General features: G+C 55.4%; 1 protein-coding gene across 1 annotated transcript; it reads right to left on the bottom strand.

Moving 5' to 3' along the window:
* Positions 1–292: 292 nt before the first annotated feature.
* Positions 293–1,675, bottom strand: CHRM1 (cholinergic receptor muscarinic 1; the record flags this gene model as incomplete). The annotated part of the gene is made up of 1 exon (XM_084244211.1): positions 293–1,675. One exon carries the CDS (start codon positions 1,673–1,675, stop codon positions 293–295), a length of 1,383 nt encoding a protein of 460 aa, XP_084100337.1.
* Positions 1,676–24,774: the final 23,099 nt, after the last annotated feature.

Here is a 24,774-nt window from a genome sequence, read left to right as displayed (position 1 = left end):
GGCAAACAAGGAATCCAAAGCCCAGATCCTCCTCCAGGCCTTCTTCCTGGTGAAGAGCCCGTTTCTATCCAGCAGTGAACAGAAAAACCAGTTTCCCAGCTTCTGCCCCCTGCCTGGGAAGAGCGAAGTTTGGAAAGCTGGCAGGGTCTCTCTGGCTGTCCAGGAAGGTGACCTAGGGGCCTGGGAGGCCTGGCGAGGCCTGAGCAGAGCCCTGGGGCTGAGGCCACAGCCCCTGCCTGCTCCTACCGGGCTCACCCGGGACCTGGGGTGGAGAGATGCAGGCGAAGGGCCATCAGCACTGGCGGGAAGGGGTGCGGTGCACAGAGCCGGGGCGCTTGGGAATCTTGCGCCAGCGTCGCTTGTCCCAGCGGCAGAGCAGCAGCAGGCGGAAGGTGTCCCGGAAGGCCTTGTTGCAGAGCGCGTAGCACATGGGGTTGATGGTACTGTTGACGTAGCACAGCCAGTAGCCCAGCTCCCACAGGGTCTCGGGGACACAGTCCTTGCAGAAGGTGGACACCAGCACCATGATGTTGTACGGCGTCCAGGTGAGGATGAAGGCCAGCAGGATGGCGCTCAGGGTCCGAGCCGCCTTCTTCTCCTTGACCAGTGAGAAGGTCTTCCGCTTGGCCAGCTGCTCCTTCCTGCGGGGCTTCTGGCTCTTGCCGGCTCGCTCACGCCCTTTCCGGGTCGGCCTCTTGACTGTATTTGGGGAGCTCCGGGGGGGCTGCTTGGTGGGAGCCTGTGCCTCGGGGTCCACCATGGGCATCTTGATCACCACCTCGGAGCCTGGCTCCTCGCCCTCGGAGGAGGTGAGGGACTCCATGGAACCTTCGTCCTCCTCTTCTTCCTCCTTCCAGCTGTAAGCCTGCAGCAGCCTGGGGGCCCGGCAGCAGCGGCAGCAGCGCCCTGGAGGGGTGTCTGGGGAGCCCTCGGCCCCCGGCTGTGACCGTTCTGAGCTGCTGCTGCTGCCGCCCCCCTTCCCAGGAGTCTCGGAGCCCTGCAGGGCCGCCAGCTCCCGGGCTCGGTTCTCTGTCTCCCGGTAGATGCGCCAGTAGAGCGTGCACATGACCGTGACAGGGAGGTAGAAGGCGGCCATGGCTGTGCCGAAGGTGATGATGGGCTGGGAGAGGAACTGGATGTAGCACTGCCCAGCCCCCACCGTCCGCTCCCCCACCAGGTACTGCCAGAAAAGGATGGCTGGGGCCCAGAGGACGAAGGAAACCAGCCAGGCAAGGCCGATCATCAGGGCCGCCCGGCGGGGTGTGCGCTTGGCTCGGTAGCTCAAGGGCCGGGTCACGGAGAAGTAGCGGTCGAAGCTGATGAGCAGCAGGTTCATGACGGAGGCGTTGCTGGCCACGTAGTCCAGGGCCAGCCAGAGGTCGCAGGCCAGCGTGCCCAGGGCCCAGTGGCCCATGAGCAGGTACGTAGTGTAGAGGTTCATGGAGAAGGTGCCGATGATGAGGTCTGCACAGGCCAGGCTCAGCAGGAAGTAGTTGTTGACCGTCTTGAGCTCTGTGTTGACCTTGAAGGAGATGAGCACCAGCAGGTTGCCCGTCACAGTGGCCAGCGACAGGAGACCCGTAGTGATCCCGATGAAAGCTAGCTGCCAGGGTCCCCTTCCCGGGGCCAGGACGGTGATGTTGGGGCTGACGGCGGGTGGGGCCGAGGTATTCATGGCGGCTGGGGGGCCTGGGGGCAGCCCCTTCCTCTAGTCACGCTTCCGGGCTTCCTCAGTGGGAGGTCATCACCTGAAACGAAAGGACACGGACTTGGGTCGGGCTGCTGGCTATCTGTGATGGCCTGTGGTGGACAGTGTAGGAATAGGGCCTCTCGGGGCGTTGGGCCAGAGAGCGTCACCTCCTCCAGAGGTGACAGTCATTTATAATGGGGCATTTCCCAGCCCCAAGTACTTGGTCATCAGCACAGGGAACAGGGTGCTTTGGAATCCAGGGCTCTTGAGTCCTCACTCCTGCTTCACCACTCAGTCTGGAGCCTCAATTTTCTCATTGGGAAATTGCTGCTAATTCCAATCTTGCTTAAGTCAGGAGGCAGGAGTCGGGAGACTTGCTTTGTAGACAGCACTGCTAAATTTTCAAAGCATTTCAGTCAATTTCATTACTGCTCTCATTTACTGAGGAGTTACTACATACCAGACACAGCGCTAAGCACTTCATCGAATTAGCTGATTTAACTGTTGGACGTCTCCAGGATGGTCTCCTAGGCTCCCCACTTCACCGTGAGGCTGTTGCGGTTCTGAGCCACGAGACCTGGCCACCGTGACACGGTCTGGGCAGGGTGACAAGCCCTCTCTCTTTCTCCTTCTGCACGTGGAGCTGCATGGGGACTCTGCCATCGAACAAGAGAGGGGAGGCTGCAGAGGGGTCTGGGGGAGAGATGCATGTGAGTGTGTCTGTGTGTGGGTGTGGAGTGTCTGTGTGTGTCTGTGTGACAGCGAGAAAAGGGCTGTGTCTGGGGTTGGACCAGACCCTCCCTAAAGGCAGCAGGGCAAGTAGTGCTGGGCCTGAGCCTGGCTGGGTGGTAAGAAGGTCTGGAGGAAAAACAGGCAGCAGGGGGAGGGCCTTGGCTCCCAGATAAGTGGGGGTCTGGCCCCAGATGGGGCGTGGGAGGCCTCCTCCACCTCCCCACTCTGTTCCCGGGCTCCAGCTGAATGGGGGACTGCAAGGGGAACGGGGAGGTTCCCCAGACTTTTCTGGAAGCTGGAGTCCATCCAGCCCAGACATGAAAGGTGGGTAAAGAGAGAGGCCAGGAGCACGCCTAGAAACCAACTGGCTGGGTAGGGGGCCCACAGCCAGGGAGGCCAGGTTGAAGGGGTGGGGGTCCAGGCCAGCTCAGCCATAGCCTGGCTACGCTCTGTTTTGGTGGGTCCCTTGCTGTGGAGGGAAGAGTCTACCTCCTCCTACCTGCAGCTCGGAAGACTCAAGGGAGAGGTGGGTCAGGACCCACCAAGCCCTGGTTCCTGGGGAACTGTCTGTGACAGAGAGATGAGAATGCTGTGCCCATGAGGGGTTGCTCTGTGATAGATGGCCTGGGGGCATGTGGCTGGGATGGAGTGTGAATCCAAGTGCCTGTGGCCGAGGGCATCGCCACTGCTTGTTGTGTGTGTGACAACGACTCTCAGTTGCTTAGTTTGGGGAGGGACACGCAGCCTGAGGATGAGGACTGTGAGCGTGAGCTGCGAGTCTGGGACCATTCATCCCGGTTGAAGGACCCTGGCTTTGGAGCAGGACCATCTGCATCAGAATCCAAGCTATACCATTTTACTGGGGTGTGATCTCTGCTAGTGATAGGAGCACTCTGTGCCCAAGGCCCATGCTAGTCGCTGGCGCATAGATCCAGGCATGACTGTGAAGCTGAAACACATCACAGGACATAAAGTGCCCAAGAACAGCCCCGGATCATGGGGAGTGCTGGGGACCTGTGAACACTAGCACGCGCAGCAGCGAGGTCTCCCTCCTGCTTTGGGGTGTCTGCTTCTTTGATTAAACATTTCTGATATGATAATACCACCAACTAATAATAATACTGATCGTTGCTGTTATTTGGGGCTCCCCAAGTGCCAGCTGCTGCTCAAAATGCTGGTGCTTCTTATCTCAGTCTTAGCAGGGAAACTAGGATTGAGGGTTTGCCTTCTCCCCATTTTGCAGATGAAGAAACTGAGGCTAAGAAGTAAGAGACTTTGCACAAAGTCACACAAGGAAGGTAGGAACCAGGCTTCAAGCCCAGGCAGATTGTTCCAATGAAACTTTATTGACAAACACTGATGGGTGAGCCTAAGGGGTGGGGGTCACAGTTTGCCAATTTGGATTTTACAAATTTACGTTAAAATCTCATTTATCTCAGGCCTCCCTGGTGGTGCAAGGGTTTAAGTACAGCACTGTGAAGCTATCCACAGCCTCTGCAGCATGGATTTGATCCCTGGCCAGCCAGGGAGCTGACCCACATGGCGCAGCAGACATCTCCTGTCTCACCCACTGCTCCCCGCAGCAGTGTATTTCAGTTAGTTTGCCTGTTCTGCTCCCCACTCTGTCTCTGGTGAATCCTCTCACCCCCCACACTTCTGGCCTGTACCCTAGTTCTTGTATGCATAAATAAATACATCTTTAAAAAAAATCATTTATCTTGCTTACTGAGTTTTGCTGCATCCTCCTCCCTTAATGATGTCAGGCAAGCAGGGCTGGAAGCTGGGCCTAGACTGTGCCCTCAGGGGATGCCCTGTACAATTCTTGCCCCTTTGATCTGAACTCAGCACAGCTTAATTGCCCCAGGCACAAATGGAGCAACTGAGGCCCAGAAAAAAGGTCTCCTAGTTCTTGGATTGAGCTTCTCCTCCTCCCCAATTTGGGTGCCTGAGAACAGCCCTGTAGCCCCCCTGGCACTCCAGGTCCTGGGCAAGGACCTGTAAAGTCTGCATCAGACCCTTCAGATGTCAGGGCCTCCTGGGATGGATGCCCAGGGGTGCAGCCTCTCACACCAGCTAGGCCGCTCACCATGCCTGCTCCTGACACTTTAGCAGGGAGACGATTCAGGCCAGGCGAGTAAGGCACTTGCCTCGGGTGCAAAACTGGAGGTGCCCCAAAACTCAGTCATCAAGAAAATAATATTTTAATATGATACTTAAACAATGGAGATGGATGCAAAAAATCCATCATGAACAAAATTTTCAGCAGAGACAGGATCCACCCTGCACTTGCACAAACAGCCCTCTCCCCCCGTGCTCCCCCTCATCCTGGCCCTGTCTCCAAAGAAACTTTTATTTACAAAAACAGACAGCCTGCCTGTGGGCTGTGGTTGGCTATTTGATTTTTTAAAATATTATATTACATTATTATTTATCTTGATTAGTGAATTATTTTGGTGTCCCCCCCCAAACCCCATTTTGCTTACCCTAATTCCAGCCTTGTGGACCACAGCCCTGGATCTGAATCTCCAAACTGTCCTTCCCTAACTGTGTGATCATCAGCAATTATTTAATCTGTCCTTCCCTTGCTGCCCCAGATCCCCCAGCCGATGGGGATTATAGCTTCTAAACGCCTGGCGCTAAAACAGACACTCCATTAAAGGGCTCTGTTATTCACTCAAACTCCTCATTCTGATCCGCAGCCCAGTGCCTCTTGCCATGCCCCCTCCCATCCTGACTCTGGACATGGCTCTGCTCTGGTTCCCAGTTTGCTCATTATACACTGGACCAGCCTGGTGACTGGGGAGATTGTACAAAATCCTGAAACTAACCTCTTAAGAACAGGATGGACCAGGCCCCGAGATGGGGTCTGTCTTCTGGACCAGGAGTGACTTGTACTCAAGGTGGAACAGGGTAACCTCCACCTATCTTAAGCTCTTGTTGGAAACTAACTGCTCAGGAATTAAGAAAAGGCTTTCATAGTGGGGACCAGTGAGAAGTGGTGGTCCTCAAAGTGAGGAAATGGGAAGACCCTTTCTTTAATGCCTGGAAGCCCCTCTAGCTCTCTCATTTTAATAACAACACGACAGCTCCATGATCAATCACTTCCCGCACGGTGGGCACTTGATGTAAGATATTATTTCCCTTAATACGTAGGGTCCCCTTATGGGGACTTCTTTTTGTTTTGTACATGAAGGGGCTAAGTGACCTGCAGAGAGAGAGTGGGGGATTCTGGAGAGAGCTGGGGATTCTGGCCAGAATGTGGGCTCAGAGACCACCACTCTCTGCCCCACCTAGGAGCTATGGCCTCCCATGTGGGCTAAGGGTGGGGGAGAGGGGGGAGAAGGGCAGAAGTCTGGGGAAGTGGATCCTGCCCGCCCTGGATCTTCTGGGGCCCTGCTCTGCAGCTGATGACTCTCTCTGTCCTCCTCAATCAGATGTGGGGGTCCTCCCTCAAACCTCTCTTGGACAGCGATTTGCTCAGAAGGTTCCAGGAGGTCTGCTTTGGCCCCTGCTGTGTGACCTTGGACAAGTCTTCTTAACTCTTGATAGGGGTCAAGACTTGGCTTCCTGGGATTCTGGCTGATCCCCCGGGGAGGGGTTGGATGGGCTCCCAGCTGACAGTCGGGGTGCCGGGGTTCAGTAATGGCTCCTGAGTTTCTATAAAGGAGGGGCGTTGGGTCAACCAAAAGGGGGGCTTGAAGTTGTGTTTGCATTGTATATTCTGTGAAAACATCCATGGGGGTGGGAGGAATTCATTGACAGGATTGTAGTGGGTGTGGGGGAGACAGCCCAAGGATGTCCTCTGCCCTGCCTCTGCCTAGCTTCAAGCCCTGTGTCTGTTCTTGTCTTGCTCTGTGACCTTGGGCAAATCACTGTCCTGACCTGGTAGCCCTTGGGTAAGATGTGCTGTGTGCGAGAGTGTGTGAACTGCCCAGGGAGAATAGCAAGAGGTAGGGGTGAGTCTCTGGCTCTGTGGGGCTGGGTTGGGACTCATCCTCTGAGGGTGTTGTGTCTGGAATATTGGAAGCGAGCAAGGAAGTGGAGAGGTGCTTCCTGCCCAGGTCTGGGGCCCCCTGGTGAAGGTTCTGGGACCTTTAAATGATATTATTAATACTATTACAGCAACTGATATTTACTGCCTGCTTATCATATACCAGACATGACTCTAAGTGTTCCATACATGATCTAATTGACCTATGAAATAGGTTCCATTATTCCCAATTTGCAAAAGGGCAACTGTGAGGCGTGGCGACCTCGCAGGCTTTCCAGCTCCTTGGTGAGGCAGCATGATTGGGAGGAGGCGGTCTGCCTCTAAAGCCAGACTCATGGCGCCCTGCTCTCGACTGCTTTTGTGGGCAAGAGGTTTCACAGCCTCCTTACCCACCTTGACAAGCTGGGTCAAACCCAGGTTTGAATCAGTCGACAGTGAGCAGTCAGCTCTGCCTTTCGAGTCTGGCCTGTGTGTGTGTGATGGTGTCTGTTGTGTGTCTGGGTGATGCATGATGACAGCGTTGCGGCAAGGGGAGAGTGCACTGTCACTCTTGGAGAGGAGGGTAGGGACGGGGTCTGCCTTATTCACTGCTTTGTTCCAGTGCTTGGCACACAGTAGTTGCTCAATAAATTAAATATGTGAATGTGCACCTGGGGGCGCTCTGTTTGGTCCTCAGACCCAGGGGCAGGAGAGCCTTGGGTGTGGGGGATCAGGAAGTTTCCAGAGTAGGGTCCCACTGCTCCTTCCAGTCCCTATATCTCCTCTGCTGGGTCCCTATTCCCCAGTGAGGCTGGGTCTGACTTGGGCACCCAGGAGAGAAGCAGGTGCATGCATATGTAAAATGGCCAGGGAAACTGCTGTGTGCTGCAGGGGAGCACAGGGCTGGGACAGGACAGGTACAGGCGTGGGATGTGCCTGTCAGGGTGGGGGGAGGAGAAGTCAGCCTGGACGCAAAGAGTTAAGGGATGAGGTCAGAGCCTCCAGCAGGGCAGGCCAGACTGTTGACCGCCAGCGTGCCCTGGACCAATCCCCAGGGTCCAGGGCTCTGGCTGGTGAGGAGGAGGGGGTGGGGAGAGAGCCAAAGCCAGAGGCAGGGAGAGATGGCTGGGGAGAGGATTCCTGAACACTCGGGCTTGTGGAAACTTCCCACTAGCCAGGAGTGGAAAAGGGAGGCAGAGAGTGAGGGGGTGTTGGAGGAGTGATTCAGGAGGGGGAGTGGAGCCATCTTGTGATTCTGGGCCTGGAAGCTGGCAGCACCCTGACCCAAGCAAACAGGGATATTGGGAAGCAGGAGGTGAGGCCCAGGGACTGTGGGGACCTGGGGCCGGGCACCAGGGACCTCACGCCAGCAGGGAGGAGGTTGCTCCTCTAGCCGTCTTCTAACCAGTCGCTTCTGCTGGGCCCATGATCCAGAAGCCAGCCCTACAGATCCTGCCCTCTCACCCCTGGGGCAACTTCTCTGAAGGAAGCTCTTGGCCCACAAAAGGTGAACAAACTTCTACCTCTGGTGCCTGGTCTTGGGATGAGAGGGTAAGCGGGATTTGTCTCCTTTTTGGGCTCAGCAGTCACCACTGGGAGCACCAACCAGTTCTGGAGAGGGCAGCGGCCATCAGTTAAATGCTCATAAGCGCATTGTGAGCCGGAAGGAGGAGGGTGAGCCCTAGAGCCACTGCCAAGCACAGTCAGTGTTGACGGATCCTCACCAGGGCCTGACTTGAGCTGGACCATGCCAGAGTCTGGCAGGTAGGGGGCAGGGCCCTGAACCTCACTCTGCCAGGTGGTAGCAGAAGTGCTGAGCTCCTCATCCTCCCCTCAGCATGCCCCCTGCTCTTCCCTCCTTGCGCTCCCCTCCCCATTTCCTTTCTTCTCTCTCCTCCCTCCCCCACCCTCCTAGGCATCACCATGGCACCACAGCAGAACAGAAACCCAGTGTGATGCTCACCCACCTCTCCCACCCGCCCGCCCGCCCGCCCGCCCGCCAGGAGCCCAAGCTCTGCCTCTTAGAGCTCCCTGCTTACCCACCCCAGGGAGGTGGGGGTGCAGCACTGCCCTGAGGGAGAAGAAGGGGGTCCAAGCCCCTCTGGATCCTGAAATATTCCTTCTGGGGCCATGAGCATGTTCGTTCTCGCTTCTCAGACTCGGTTCCTTTTGAGGTGTGACATGACCTCTGCCCCACTCATATATACACCCCCTGCGCAGAGGACCTCTGACCTCTGGACTCCTGGGCCCAGAGGGATCCAGTTCTCATCCCAGAGTCTCACTGCTTGTGCCCTCCCCTGCCTTCTCTATCTCCGCAGCGCTTGCCCAGCGGCTGAGGTCAGGGGGCAGAGAACCAATTTTAAGCTGACAGCTCAGTGAGCAGCTGATTACCCAGAGACAGGCGACTGTGACTGCAGGAGACATTCTGATTGCTTCCGGTCAGCCGGACAGGGGGCCCGGGTCAGTCTGGGTGGAGCTGTAGATATGTTTTGTGGCAAAGGTGAACCCCTCTCCACTGACCCAAGTACCCTTAAGCAGCACTCATCTGACTGACCCCGCGGAAGCTGACTGCCCCCTCAGCTGCCAGGCCAGGAGCTGGCAATTCTGCAAGAACTGGAGTGCCTGGCCCCCAGCCCATCCCCACATTGTGGAGTCTGGAGTGCTGGGATGGGCACCTGGCATGGGTGCCTTTTAGTGACCATGCATTCCCTGACCCTAGAACTGAGACCTGCCTTGCATGCGGGAGCCCAAAAAACTAGCTATAAGGAGGGTCCCCTGGGCCCTGCACTGGCACAGTGGTGTGGCCGTCCATGTGCCCATTCGTCCCCGGAGAGCCCTGGGGCTCTTGGTCTGGTCTCCTGCTGATTTCTGACCCAACACCCACCTTGGCATCCAGCTCGTCCGCCTGGCCAGCAGCCTGGTTCAGTCCATCTTGAGGGGGCTGAAGGTGGATGGGGGTGGTGGGATTCAGGGTTTCCTGAGGGAGGAGAGGAGGAGGTTCTGGGATTGTCACCCCAACTGGTTGTGGTGGGGGGTCAACCTCCCTCAGGATGTAGGTGGCCAGGGTTACCCCCTGGCCCCCTGGTCTTCCCATTCTGCCTCTTGCTTCTGGGGGCTCTGCCTGCTAATTGGCAGTCTAAGCCCTTCAGAACTCCGGGTCCAGTTTCCTAAGGGGGGGTCTCCAGCTCCTCTGCCAGCTGAACCCCAGAAAAACATCAGCAGTAGCCACTCAAAGCAGAGTGTTTAGAGCAGCCAATGTCCACTGCCATCAAGCTCCTTGGCCTCTAGACCCCTCCCTGGCCCCTCCTCTCTCTGGGGTCCAGCCCTATTTCTGTCTAGTCCTGGTCTCTGCCTTGCCCCCAGGACCTTGCTTCTCCTACCCCCACCTCTGTTTAGCCCCTTCAAGTCCTTCCAAATGTACTCACCATGGGGCTGGGGAGAGGTCTGCAGGGTCCTCCGTCCCACTGCCGCCCCGGGGGCCGGCGGTGTCTCCAGGGACCCAAACACCTGGCTCCCGGGGGGAGCTGCGCCCTGTGCTGGCAGCCGGAGAGGCACAGCCGGTGATTGGCATGTCCCACCCCCTGGCACGCCAGCCTGGGGGGGGGGAGGGAGGAAGGGAGAGAGAGGGAGGGAGGAAAGGAAAGAAAGGAAGGGAGGGGGGAACTGGAGGGAAGCTCAGGCAGCGTCTGGGGTTGGACTAGGTCCTGGCATATGCCCCCCTCTTCTACCAGGGCACCCAAGTCAAGCCCAGAGAGGGAGGGGGCAGGACACGAGGAAGACCAGCCCAGGAAGGCTAAAAGTCCAGCACGGGAGAGAAGGCGGATACCGGGAGACAAACACCCACACCCACTGCACATAGACTCCGCGGCACACACACCCTCACAAAGGCACACTCTGTTTCCCAGGCTCCTGCCCCCACCCCACCTAGAGCCCCCTACCCGCGTGCACCCTGCCCCAACACACGCCCCGGCGTTCACATGCCCGTTTCCCTCACACACACGCCCTGCCCCTCGCACATGCCCACGCGCCCAGCCGCCCACCCAGCCCCACACCCTGCTCTTCCTCCCTGCTGCGAAGGAGCTGGATTCCTTCTGTTTGGAAATGACACATTGGGGCTCACGTGAGAGGCTCCAACTTGGAACAGACCCAGGGGGCCGGCGCACCCGCCTCGGGGCTGAGTGGACTTGCCCACGTGCGGGCTGTGGCTGGGAGCTGGATGCCCACCTACGCGGCCTGGGGGTGAGGGCTTGCGGGGAGGGGAGAGTGTGGCTGCTCCTCGGGCTGCAGCCGGGTGCCCTGCGCTCCTGTCCTGAGTAGGCAGGTTGCCCGTCAGCCCGTGGAAAGCAGGTGTCACCCTGTGGGTCTGGAGCCGGGACGCGTGTGTACACATGCGTCTGTATTCGGTGTGTGTCTGAGTGTTGCCCAACTGTGGAACGTGCTGATTCTGACAAGTGAGGCAGCCTCTATCTCCCTGCCTGCTCCACCTCCAGCTTCCACTTGGAAGACAGACAGACAGGCAGACAGACAGCTCTCCTCCCAGCTTGTCAAACTCTGTCTCCCCTGACTCCCACTCAAGACTCACAGGTGTGTACCTGGGAAGTGACGCACCTGCCCTTCCTCCCCACCTCCGGGGCCCCCTGCTGCCTGGCCAGCACTCCTCCCCCCTAGGCTGGTTTGGATTCCTGTGTTGAGTTTCCTCAGCAATAGAACCCCTGGGGGGCCCTTTGCCATGGCGATCTGGGTCCTGCACCACCCTCACCTGGCCCTAGCGGCCTCCCGGGGAGCTGGCCATTGAGGGGGGTGGGGAGGCTAGTGCTCAGGCCGCTGTGTCCTTTACCCCACTGGGTCATGCTGAAGCCTGGGGGTGGAAGGAAGGAAGGACTGGGGTCACCCAGTCTCCCATTATGTAGATGAGAGAACTGGAGAGCAGAGCTGTGGTTAATCCACGGTGGGCATGTTTGGATTTGGGTGCCCGGTTCTCAGCCCCCGCCCCATCATTCCCCTACTGCCCATTTTCCCACCAAGCCCCTGACCACCCCTTGCTGATGCCTGAGGGTAACCTGGGGCTTCCTCACACTGAAGCCCAGTTGCCGTGGGAGCCAGGCGGGGCTGGCACTGGAGTTCCTGGGCCTTGGCCAGCAGCCACCGTTGCCAGTGGTGGGCACACGCGGCAGCACGTGTGGCGGCATCTCTGCTTCTCCAAGACAGCGGAGGCTGGAGCAGGCCCCAGTGCACCTCCCTCCTGAAGTCCAGGAGACACTGCAGCTGGGGGAGGCCCCTGAGACCCCCTCCCACCCCAGGGTCTGCCACCAGTCAGGGGTAGGTGGGAACTCCAGCTGGACCCGTTCTTGCCTGTGGGCGAGGACCGGAGCTGCCCCCTGCTGGGCTGTCCTGGGTCCTGCTAGCGCGGCTGCCAGCACTTGTGCGCGCACACGTGGCTCTGAGTGTGGGGGTGTCAGGCCTCCACGCTCAACATCCATTTCCGAGTCTGAATCAGGCTCTCTTCTGGCCCCCTCCCCCCCAATCTCTTCGGTCTCCCTTTTCTCTTCTCCCACCGCCTCTGCACACGTCCCTTTAGAAATAAAAACACTTATTTTGTAGGCGGAAGAGGAGGGTGTCCAGCTTTCCCCTGCCTCCTCTTGAGTGTCCCTCTCTGTCCCAAACGGTTTTCCACTCAGGTCCGTGCAGCCCGGGAGACAGGGGGATGACGGCTCCCCCACCCCACCCCCGTGCGACTCTTCTCCGCCCAGACTTGGCTAGATTCCACGACCAGATGGGGAAACTGAGGCAGGAAGGGAGAAGGGAGGTAGGGCCGGGAGAAGCTCTCCCACCCGGCTCTCTCACCGCCCCCGCACCCGCGCCCGATTTAGCCGCAGGGAGGCTGGGAACATTGTCTTTATTTTAAGCCGCCGAGTGCCGCACGAACGCGGCTGCTGGCGACAAAGGGCTCCGCGAAGCAGCGGCAGGCGGCGCACGTGGGGGTCCGGCCCCGCCCCCGCACGGCCCCCCGCGACCCTGCAGCGGCCCCACCTGACCTCAGTGCTCTCTTCTGCCTGGCCGGACGCGACCGGCTGGCGCAGGATCTTGCGGGTTGCTGTTTTGGGTCTCTGGGAGGAGGGTTTCCTCCTCCAGGCAGGCCTCCGAGCGAACCCGGAGTGGCCCTTCTGAGGCTAGACCTCCAGGCGCCCCCGCGGTGCGTCCTGCGCGGCCTCTCCACTGTGAACCCCCCTGGGCCTTGGCAGCCCTTTCAAGGTCTCCATTTCTTCCTCAAGCTCTGGGTGTTAGAACTACCCCCTGACAGGCCTGTTGGACGATCAGTTGCAGGTTAAACGTGGCCCCGGCGCTGGCCCGAGGTGGAAGCTTCACTGTTGGTATTTATAGCTCCCGCTGAGCGCGGGCGCAGGGCGCGGTCGCTGCTGATAACTGGGTCCCCAGCCGCTCCGCCGCAGCCTCTGCTCTTCCCATTGTACAGATGAGCACATTTACAAGCCCAGCACCCCCGCTCCCGAAGGTGTGGTCACCGCGCCTGGGGTCGTCCCGCGACTGGCATGGGGTGGGAGTGCGTGGGCTGCAGGGACCGCTGGAACAGCATTTTTTTTAGAAGGTGGGGGGCTTTTGGTTCGAGGCAGTGGGAGGTGGGTGGGGAGGCGCCTATGGTGTGAGCTCCCAAGGCCCTCCTCACCCTCAGGGGAGTCAGAAGCTCAGACCCACACAGACTCGCACTTCCCAGGGCTGCTTCTGTGTCTTGGGAGGGGACAGGTGTGCACGGTCCTCCTGCCCCCACCGGGCGAGAGAGCCAAACTGGCTGGTCCTCAGTGCTCTGGGGAAGGGCGCGGCCCGGGGGGGTCTCTCGGGCCGGGTCTCTCGGGCCGCGGGAGGTGAGCTCCACTGGAGTCCAGGTGGACAGAAGGTCAGTGCTCCTTGCCTGCCCGTTGCTTTGGGCTCCCAGCCTCCAGGCCTTGGGGCTCCCCCTTTGCGTCCAACGCAGGAATGCCGGAGAGTCTCATTCCCAACTTTAAATGCAGAAACCAAAACCCAGGGCAGTGCCGCGGGAGGGCAGGCCTAGTAAGGGGCCGTGGACGTGTCGCAGCAGGCGAAAGTGACCACAACAGGGCCTCCGCAGTGGCGCAGCGGTTGAGCGCTGGGTTGGGAAGCTGCCCGCGGCCTCTGCGGCGCCGGTTTGATCCCCCGCTGCTCCCCGGCCACCGGAGGAGGGTCCCACATGGCGCGCAGACCTCTCCTGCCGCCCGCTGCTCCCCTCAGCAGTGTACTTCGGTCCTTCTGCCTGCTCTGCTCCCCGCTCTGGCTCTGGTGAATTCTCTCACCCTCCCGCGATTGCGCTTCTGACTGTACCCAGTGCATGTATAAACAAAAACAAACAAACAAAAAAATAAATAAATAATAAAAAAAAGAAAGTGACCACAACAAAGGCAAAATCTGGGGACAGGAAATCGGGTTTTCGGAGTCTGGTTCCGACGTTAGGGGGAGTAGCCACAATCCCACTCCACGCACTGGGCCTCTCACCTGTCGGCCGGCTGTGTGCTGGGACTGTTGGCAGGTGTGCCCCCTCCCAGGGCGGGCGGGCAGCTTCCCGAGAACGAATGTGTTGGGGTGGTCAGGGTCGGAGGTGGCTCCTGGCAGGCCCGGACCTGGGGGGAGCGCTCCCTGGTCCTTATAGCCGGTGGATTGTGTTACCTGGGCGCTGGGGTTTGGGCCGGGAGCCGAGACAACGCCTCCGGGAGGCGTCTGGGATTCTTGGTCGACCCGGCAGGGCCGCGGGCAGGAGTTTCGTTCTTCAGCGCGTCCTCTGCCCGGCCAGTGAGGACCGGACCGCGGGAAGCAGGGCACTTGCTAGACGCTCCCTGGACATGCAGCCGGATGGAGGACAGGCCCTTTGCCCCGTGGCACGGAGGCCGTGTTTCCTGCTCACTTCTCTATGGCCAGAAACTGCTCGAAATATCTGATTAGTGGTGTTAACTTTGCTTCGTCTGATTAGTGGACGTCGGGCCCTCAAGTCCTGCGCCACATGGCACAAGCGCCCTCGCCCACCACTAGGCGGGAGGGGAGCCGGCTGGAGAGCAGTGGGGTGGAGCTTTGGGTGGGAACTTGGGGTCGGAGCCCAGACCTGACCCCGACCCTAAGCAGCTTCTGCCCAGAGCTACACAGCTGGGGCAGCGCCCCCAGACACCTGTCGGGGTGAGACAGCGCCGGTTTCTGGGTCCCCTGCCCCCATCCGGCTAAATTTGTTTCCTTTCCTCATAAAACCTTAGCCGAGGACTCTCTCGTCCTCACCGGGGCCAGCGGGAGATCAAACTCGAAGCCCGCGAAGGGGATGGAGCTGGGCGAGTGGAGCGTGAGCGCCCGGGTTCTCCGGCCCACTTGTCAGCGAGGGCCTCGAGCAGGCGCCGCGGCGCGTCGGCGGGGGCTGGGCCCTTGCGCTCCCCAGCCGCTCAGCGCGAACCTCCTAAAGCCCAGCCTCCTAAGCCCGACCTTGGAAGGGCGTCGGCCTGGGTGCCCACCGCCCCGGGACCCTCCGGCCGTCCCCACCGCCCCCTGCACCCCGCCCGCCCCCTAGCGGCCAGCCCAGGGCGTGCCCGGGAGGGGCGAGGCGAGGGCCCGGGGCCTGGTGCCCGTTTTCCTTCTTAGGCAGAGAAGCAGAGCACACGCTCCTTTAAGCCCTCGGCGCAGGCCTCCCCTTGGCAGCGGTTGGTAAAGGATAGTGCAGATCTAACTCGGAAGGTCACCCGAGATGGCTGCCCCTCAAGGAGCGCTTCCCACTGCCCTCCCCCGCCCCCCTTCCTACTGCCCTCCCCCGCCCCCCTTTTCAAAAGCGCTTTTTGTGCCTTTCTTATTTAATCTGGGTAACAGCTCCGCGTGGGGTGGGGGCTGCTATCACCCCATTTTACAGAACAAACTGCAGCGTAGAGAACATTAACTCTGCCCTCTCGTCTCCGTTACAGTCTGTGGTTCAGGCCCCAGCTTGGGAAGCTCTGGGACCTATTTGTAAGAGGGAGGGGTATGTCTGGAAATCGCTAAGCCGGTGCCCCCCCACCCCCCTGCTGCTGTCACATGTGCGCACCAACTATGTGTCGGCACTGTTCTCGGTCTTCTACGTGTTTTAACTGATTTATTTGTACTCGCTTGGCAAAGTAGGTAGAATTATTACCTACATTTTCTAGACGAGGAAACTGAGGTACTGAGAGGTTCAGCGGTCTGTCCAAGGTTGCACAGCCAGGGGGTGCCAGATCTAGGCCAGTCGACTCCTAACAGTTGCTAGTACACCATCGTCAAGGTCCCTTAGATGTCCATGCTGGTGTACCCACACGCCCCGCCCCACTCCCGTCCTCCCCCCCCCTCCCCGTGACCCTGGCCCACCCCCTCTCCCCCCTCTGGGCACTTCCTGCCAGCTCCAGCTCTGAAGGAGGCCTGCGGGGCCAGGGATGGATGAGCTTTCTTGGACCTGGAGGTGGCCTGTTTACACAAGCTGTGATTAACGGGCAAAATTGAGTTAGGGCTGGAGCAGCCCAGGCCAGGGAGGAGGAGGGGCCGCTGCCTGGAGCGGCCTCTCTCTGGGGCCCATCATGGGGGGATTGCCCTCAGCTGGACCTCCCTGGGGAGACAGAGAAGGAGCTGTGCCCATCCAGGGGGACTGGGAAGGGGGACCAGCCTTCTAGGTCCCTCTTGCTCTTCTTTCCCCAGCTGATGGGGGTCTTAGAAAGGAAGGGACTGGGTGCATGACACCCTGGGGGTGGGGGCTTCTCAGGGGAAGGAAACCCTTCCTGAAGGGCACTCCCCAACAGAAAATGGAGGCAATGCCAGATGGGGGGCTGGAAGCCAGGCTGGGTCTGCCGGGTTTCAGGAGGCAGGAGCTGCCCGGCTGGGGCCTCAAGCTGCCTTCCCTCTGGAGTGTGTTTGTATCTCTCTCTCTCCCAAGCATGTGAACCTCTCTCTTGAACACATGGACAAAAGCCCAGCCCCAGCTCAGCATTCTTCACCAGGGCCTTTTGCTGTCTTGCTCTGCATTCCAGGGATAGGCCTCCTGACTGTTCAACCTGTGGCCACGGTTTAGAAACCACACAGTGCAGCCTGAAGCACGTCCTCTTTCCCCCAAATTCGTGATGGTCCCCCCTGTCAGGGGGCAGCCTGGGTATGCCTGTGGTGCTCAACACTGGGATGGGGACAGGAAGAACCAGAGCCCACAGCCAGGGGTATGATGGACTAGCTGAGGAGACAAAATATTCTTGGGAAAGGTGCCAGGGCAGAGCCAAGCCCATTCATTTTCTGGGACTAGAAAAAGAGGTGAAGAAAGGCAGAGGAAAGGCCCATGGGAGCTGGGGAGATGATCTGGTTGCCCCGGTTTTGTTGTATGTCAGGGCACCAGATTGTTTCAGTCAAGTCAGGGTCCAGTCGTGACCCTTGTGGGACAGAAGGAATGAAGGCCTGTCTCCCATCCTCAGTCTACCAATCTATGGATGGGGTGGGAAGGAGGTGACGATGCATTAGATGGCCCAAAGGACTCTCCCGGCTCTGATGTTCAGTGTGGTTGGGGCACCTGGGGTTTGATTCAGCTCTGCTTCTCCAGACTGAAGCCTTGGGGAGGTCACGCCCCTTTCGGACCTTTGGTGTCCCAGAAGTAAAACGGGAGGGCAGACCGGCTTACTGTTTCTCTGTGTCTATCTATTCTACAGGTGGAAGTGATAAGAAAGGCCTCCATGATAACATAGGAAATTAACGAGTCTTTCTTGACTGCAGGAACTTATTAATAACAAATGTACACTAAGAATGTCTGAAAGGCAAGAAGCCTGCAGTGTTTCTCAAACTTGTTTTGCTATGGAATCTTTTCTCTTAGAAAATCCCAGGGTTGGCATCTGAGGAACACACTTGGGTTACCCACAACATCAGCACGTGATGGTTTTGGGCATCTCCCTTTATGCTTCAAGGGCTCCTTTCCCTGGCCCCAGCCTTTCATCGACCCTCCCCCCTCCCGACCCCTTGCTCTGTTCTCCTTAAGTTGTTCTTCTTTGTGCCTAGCTTCCACAACCTCCCTGACTCAGCCCCAAAGGGTTCAAACTCCAGGCCAGTTGCCCCCTCCCTCAGCCTTTCTTGTCCCCAAAGGACCCCAGGGGTGTCACCTGGACTCTCCCGCCCATAGCCCCAGGACGTGGCTTCTCCTGGTTCCAGATCTCAGCCCAAAGTTTCCTGGATCCAACCTCAAACCTCCTGACCTCATTCCCTGACCCCAGGTCCCCTGACCCTCAGCTGCAGACACCTATGCCTTGATTCTTAGCTCTAAGCCCTAGACCCACTTCCTTCAATGGCTCCCAGCTTTCCTCTCCAAAGCAGTTTCTGAGCTTCTGGGTTCTAGAGGGCTAGCAGGGGGTTAACTCCCCTCTCCCCAGCTGCACTGCAGTCCACTTGGTCTTTGGATTTGAGGAGAGTGGTTAAGCATATCTACCGGGTTAGGGTGACCTCTCAGTACATACAAGAAGATAATTATTTACAAGTATCCCTCCCCCAACACATGTCTGGTTGAAGTCAAGGGAACCCCTTGCAGAAAAGAATATAAATTGTGGGGCCTCCCTGGTGGTGAAAGGGGTTAAGATATGCAACCTATGAAACAATCTGCAGCCACTGCAGCACGAGTTTGATCCCCGGCCAGCCAGGGAGCTACCCACAGGCGCGGCAGACTTCTCCTGACTCTCGCCCGCTGCTCCCCTCAGCAGTGCATTTCAGTCAGTCTTCCTGTTCTGTTCCCCACTCTGTCTCTGGTGAATCTTCTCACCCCCCAACACCTCTGGCCTGTACCCCAGCTCTTGTATGCATAAATAAATAAATCTTTTTTTTTTAAAAGATTTATTTATTTATTTATACATACAAGCACTGGGTACAGTCAGAAGCACGGGAGGGTGAGAGAATTCACCAGAGCCAGAGTGGGGAGCAGAGCAGGCAGAAGGGCCAAGGTACACTGCTGAGGGGAGCAGCAGGCGGCAGGAGAGGTCTGCGCGCCATGTGGGACCCTCCTCCGGTGGCCGGGGAGCAGCCGGGGATCGAACTGGCGCTGCAGAGGCTGCCGGCAGCTTCGCAACTCAGCTCTCAACCGCTGCACCACCGGGGAGGCCCCAATAAATAAATCTTTTTTTAAAAAAGAATATAAATTGTAAACTAGAATGTTCTTGTGAGGTGTTGAGAGGTAGGGGGTGTGGGTAAGGATAGGGTCAAGAGGAGACAGGGGAGTGATCAGGATGGAAAACCTGACTCAGCAGATGGTCATGGGGTGAGACTGGGGACAAAGACCACTCACGGGGTATAACATGTCACAGAGGTGCAAGCTGAGGTCCTGTGACTTGCCAAAGGCTCTGCACCATCCGTGACTGGGTCCCAAACCGAGTTTGTCTCCTGTTGTGATCTCAACATGCAGTTTCCAAAGTGCTTTCTCTACCCCACTTCTTCTTCCTGGAAATGCTTTCTATATTTCACCTTCTTACTCTTAAACTTTGGAGTGCCTGGGCTCAAACCTTGGACTTTTGTGCCCACTCCCCAGGTGACGTCAGGTCACCCACACTCCCACATCCCTGTCTCTAGCCACACAGCCCTTGTGCAGCCAACACTCCCTCATCTGTAAAATGGGGTTTAAATAGCTCTGCGTCACTGGATTATTAGAAGGATTGAATCAGGCCATGCAAAGAGCTGGAAGCGTGCCCAGCTTAGGGGAGCACTGAGGCTGGAGCTGTGATTATTGTTATCGCTGACTGCCAGCTCCATTGGGATATCTAGAATCATCTCAGACATGACTCACCCCAACCCCAAACCTGCTCTGCTTGCAGCCTTGTTCATCTCGGCAGATGGCAACCCTGTCCTTCCAGTAACTCAGACCCCACATCTCGAAGTCACCCCTGACTTCGTTTTTTCTCTCCTCCCCCAAATCTCATTAACTGGAAAATCCCCTGTCTCTTTCTTACCTATATCTAAGGGTAAGAAAGCTGCTGTGGGCTCGGCCGGTGTCCTCTCTCATCTGGGTCACTGCCTACACCCCAGGGTCCCTGTTTCTACCCAGTCTGTTCTCAATGCAGCATTCAGAAGATTCCTTTGGACGTGCAGGTCAGATTGTGTCCCTCCTGAACTCTCATTTTCTACTGAACTCTCATGCTCTACTGAACTCTCATTTTTCTTACGGTAGAATCCAGAGCCTTAGGAGTAACTGCCAGGCCTGGCGGGACTGGCCGCTGTTCCCTCCTAGACCTTGTTTTCTATCTTGGCCTCTTGACTGCTCTGCAGCCTCATGGGCCTTGCTGCTCCTGGAACATGCCAGGCACTTCCCTGCCTTGAGGATTTTACACTATGGTTACCCTTGCCCAGCTAATAGCAAGAAAATCAGTTTTTTAGGTGAAGTTTATGGCCAGATCCTACAAAGGGTTGGGGCCTGGCTTATTTCACTAAGTAGAATACCCTTTAGGTATGTTAATACTTGCCGGGTATATATTTTCACATTTCTTTATGTTTAACATTTTCATATACTAACATTTTAGATGGTTCCCTTGTAAAATGCACAACTCATATTAAAAAAAATCAACTGGGAATATCTTTGGGTATAATCCATTTACATTTATTGTAGCTATTGATACATTTGGAGTTATTGGTAATCTTACTTTTTGTCTTTTATTTGCCCTAATTTCTGTATGTTTTTGTTTTCCTGTCTTGCCTTAAAAAAATAACCAATTGAACTTTGTGTCCTTTCTGATCGAAAATCTTTGGCTCTAGGACCTGATTGTTCTGTTCCAGGACTCCTTCCCCACACCCCATTTATTGCATTACTGTGGAGCACAGCTCCTCAATGTACAATGTTCATGCAGCCATTCACCCAATCTTTTCCTGTCAAGGTCTTTGCAGCGTGGGGGAAGGAAATGAAAGTGATGAGAAGGTGCTGGAATACGTTTGGAGGAGCCTTGGGTCTTTCCTAACCTTCAAAGTAGGTGGGTTGGTCCAGATCAGGGGATGGGTCTGGGAAAGGGCCAGGACAAGAGCAGGCACGGGGCATGTATCATGCAGGAGTATCATTGCACAGACCAGAATGCAGATCCCTGAAAAGAGCAAAAAAGCCGCCTGGGCAGGTCTGTGGCCCAGCTTGATGGTCACAAAGCCAGGAAATGATACAGTAGGTCTGTGACTGCAAAGAGCACCTGGATTAGGTATATATTGATCCCCAAACTTTGCAGACTCATGACCAAGCCATACAGGCTGAACGAGAGTGGGGACCTGGGCAGAAACAGGGGATGTCCTTTGGATAATGGCCCCGACACATCTATAGAGCACTGCAGCTGGCCGAGCACCCTCACACCTGTCCTTTCCTCTAGGTCTCACAGTGGGGTTTTCAGCTTTCAAATGCAGATCAGAAAATCCCTTCATTCTAAAAGGCAGAATTTTATCTATCAGATGCTAGAGTACATTTTAAAATTACCTGAGAAAGTGATGTTTTTCCTTTGCAATAGTTTCTCTCCTCCCCTGCCCCCCCCAAATACCTGCCCTAAGAGAGCTGCTTTTGACAGGTACATGCTCTGATACATTGATTGTACTGGGAGGGGGTGTGTGAGAGACTCTTTCCTCTAGGGATGCTCAAGTAGCAACGGATGAAATCTAAGAAAGAAGGATTCATTTAATGACAGGAGTTTTGCTTTGTTGAGTGATGTATGCAAATTTACAGCCAGAGATGAATTATTAGGAAGAGATTATAGAGGTTATGTGGAGGAAGAGGCAGGAGACAGAGGAAAGAATCAATGGCTGCTATAGAGGGCGGATTTGAGGGAGAAGAGACTTTAGCTGTTAACTTCTAACTTTAACTGTGAACTTTTTTTTTTTTTAATATTTATTTATTTATTTATACAAGCACTGGGTACAGTCGGAAATGCGGGAGGGTGAGAGAATTCACCAGAGCCAGAGCGGGAACAGAACAGGCAGACTGACGAAATACACTGCTGAGGGGAGCAGTGGGCACAGCAGGAGAGGTCTGCGAGCCATGTGGGACCCTGGCCGGTGCGGTGCTCGGGGATCGAACCGGCACTGCAGAGGCTGTGGGCAGCTCCACAACCCAGCTCTCAACCCCTGCGCCACCAGGGGAGGCCCAACTGTGAACTTGTTTTGCTGTGTGGAGTGTGATGGAAGCATCTCTTCCCTCTCCCCCATGGAATTTTCAATAATGTTTAGGGCTATTTTGTGGTGTGGCTTTGCTCTTCAGAGATGTGATGAATTGCTTTTTCCTGCCTACCCTGTAAGAATTAAACAGAACAGGGCCTCCCCCGTGGCGCGGCAGTTGAGCGCTGGGTTGCGAAGCTGCCCGCAGCCTCTGCAGCGCTGGTTCCATCCTCAGCCACTGGGTGAGGGCCCCACAAGGCGCGCAGACCTCTCCTGCCGCCCGCTGCTCCCCTCAGCAGTGTACTTCGGTCCTTCTGCCTGCTCTGCTCCCCGCTCTGGCTCTGGTGAATCCTCTCACCCTCCCGCGCTTCTGACTGTAGCCAGTGCGTGCACAAAAAAAAAAAAAAAAAAAAAAAAATCTTAAAAAAAAAAAAAAAAGAATTAAACAGAACAGAGTTGGCACCAGACAGATAAGTCAGTGAGACCAAATGGTCTCAGAAACACCCTTAGGTGATGAGGGTGGGGTCTCACATGAGCCCGGAAAAGCTGGACTGTTTGTTCAATGGGTTTGGGACAATTAACTAACTTAGGGGGTAAAAGAACTTAATTCTCTACCTTATGTTTAACAAAATTTCTGTTGGATTATGACAGACTATTAAAAATCAAACAAAAATGAACATGCTTGAAGAAAATCTAGGTAAACAGTTTTATGCTGAGGAATAGAAGAAGGCCTTTCTAAATGAGACCTGAGGTGAATTAAAAAAAAATGGATCGGGCCTCCCCGGTGGCGCAGCTGTTGAGCGCTGGGTTGCGAAGCTGCCCGCGGCCTCTGCAGCGCCGGTTCGATCCCCGGCTGCTCCCCGGCCACTGCAGGAGAGTCTCCTGCCGCCCGCTGCTCCCCTCAGCAGTGTACTTCGGTCCTTCTGCCTGCTCTGCTCCCCGCTCTGGCTCTGGTGAATTCTCTCACCCTCCCGCACTTCTGATGTACCCAGTGCATGTATAAACAAGCAAACAAACAAACAAATAAATAAATAAAACATGCCTCTATAAAAAATTTAAAAAAAAAAAGGATCATTGTGATTATATCAAGCAATGAAAGGTCTTATTTTAATAAGTGATACATTTAAAAGTATTTGGAAGTGCATAAAATATTGATCAGACAGAGTGAAAGGTTAGTATGCTTAGAGTAATTCCTCAGTGTAATTTTTTTTTAAGATTTATTTATTTATGCATGCAAGAACTGGGGTACAGGCCAGAAGTGCGGGGGTGAGAGGATTCACCAGAGACAGAGTGGGGAGCAGAACAGGCAGACTGACTGAAATACACTGCTGAGGGGAGCAGCAGGAGAGACAGGAGAGGTCTGCTGCTCCATATGGGTCAGCAATCTGGCTGGCCAGGAATCAAACTCGTGCTGCAGAGGCTGCAGATTGCTTCACAGTGCTGTGCTTAACCCCTTGCGCCATCAGGAAGGCCCCCTCCCTTAGTGTAATTATAAGTCCATAAAAAGGATATGAATAGGAAGTTTAGAAAAAGATTATAAATAGATCAAAATCACATGAGAAAATGTTTAATATCATACTGTTTTCTGCTTCTCAGAGCAACAGTATTTGGATGAGTCCAGTCTCACTCTGCACCCCCAAACCCCTCAGGGGTAAGGCAGGGGTGGGAGGTTCAGTATGTGGAGAAAGGGATGATGGGGAGTCTCTGAAATCCCAGATATTGGGGTCCCTAGCCCCAGAATTCATAGTCCTGGTTTCCCTCCAATGTCTTTAGAGATGCCTACAACCACTCCCGCTACACTTCCTTCAGCTCACTTTCACTCAGCAAACATGGTGCTGGCCACTCTGTGCGAGCATTTTGCTTGGCCTGGGAGAAGAGAGGAGGGAGCCCTGAGCTCAGGCACCTTGCCACGCCCGCCTCTCCAGTGGCTCAGGCTTTCTTGGCTCTGGTTCTCATAGACCTTTTCGTTTGGTATAGAACTGCACCTCAGGGACCCCCTCGGTGGTGCAAGGGGTTAAGTCTCAGCACTGTGAAGCTATCCACAGGCCCTGCAGCACAAGTTTAATCCCTGGCCAGGGAGTTACCCACATGGCAGAGTATTTCAATCAGTCTGCCTGTTCTGTTCCCCACTCTGTCTCTGATGAATCCTCTCACCCCCCACACCTCTGGCCTATATCCCAGTCCTTGTATGCATAAATAAATAAATATATATTTTTTAATCTTTTTTTTAAGATTTATTTATTTTTTATACAAGAATTGGGGTACAGGCCAGAGATGCAGGGGGTGAGAGGATTCACCAGAGACAGAGCAGAGAATAGAACAGGCAGACGGACCCAAGTACATTGCTAAGGGGAGCATGGGCAAGACAGGGGAGGTCTGTCCCGTCATGTGGGTTTCTCCCTGGCCGGCTGGGAATCGAACACATGCTGCAGTTGTCACGGATCACCTCATAGGCTATGTCTTAACCCCTGCGCCACCAGGGAGGCCCTAAATAAATATTTTTTAAAAAAGAACTGCACCCTAGGACCTTACGCCCCCTCTTTCTGCCTCATTTTCCATTTAGTTCTGAGCGAGTTGTGGCTATTTGCAACATTGAAATAAATAGCAATTGGATACTACCACTGATCAAATATTGTTGCTTTTTAATTAATATAAGAAAAATATCTCACTTTGAAAGTACTTCTTCTCTTGGTGTGTGTGTGGAGGGGGGGGGCGTGGCGAGGGAAGCTGTTTTAACTTGCAGAAAAATTGTTCTGCTGTCTGATGGACCATAAAGCCGAAATGGTAAATAGATGTGTCATTTCCTTTACAATTAAGAGCTCTTTTCTTGTACACATTTGAATGGGTTTTTAAACTGTCATTTCTTTTGTTAAGAGAAATAGAGGACAGGGGCTGAATGACCTGAGTAATGAGAGGACATGTTAATTCTAAGATGTGTTAGTATATTCCCAAATGAATTCCTCCTTCAAGTGGAGTTATGTGATAACTGGTTGGCTGGAAAGAAATCCTTATTTGTGAATTTAATTATTACTGTGGGATTTGTTAGAACCCCAAGGATGCAAACACCCCATGATGTAAAAATTGGGATGTTGGCATTTGAATACTCTCTCCAAAGGGCAATGGACTTTATTGCTGTTTTATTCAAATAAATGCTATTCTGTAACTCTCTGTGTTGTCTGATATAGCTTTTATTTGAAAGAGATTCTGCGGCTGTGTCAGAATGGGAATTAATTTTGACAGTACTTTAACGGAAATA

The sequence above is a fragment of the Talpa europaea genome (genome assembly GCF_964194135.1).
Source record: "Talpa europaea genome assembly, chromosome: 1".
Classification (NCBI taxonomy): domain Eukaryota; kingdom Metazoa; phylum Chordata; class Mammalia; order Eulipotyphla; family Talpidae; genus Talpa; species Talpa europaea.
Note: the sequence above shows the minus strand (reverse complement) of the source record. Positions and strands in the feature narration are given on the sequence as shown.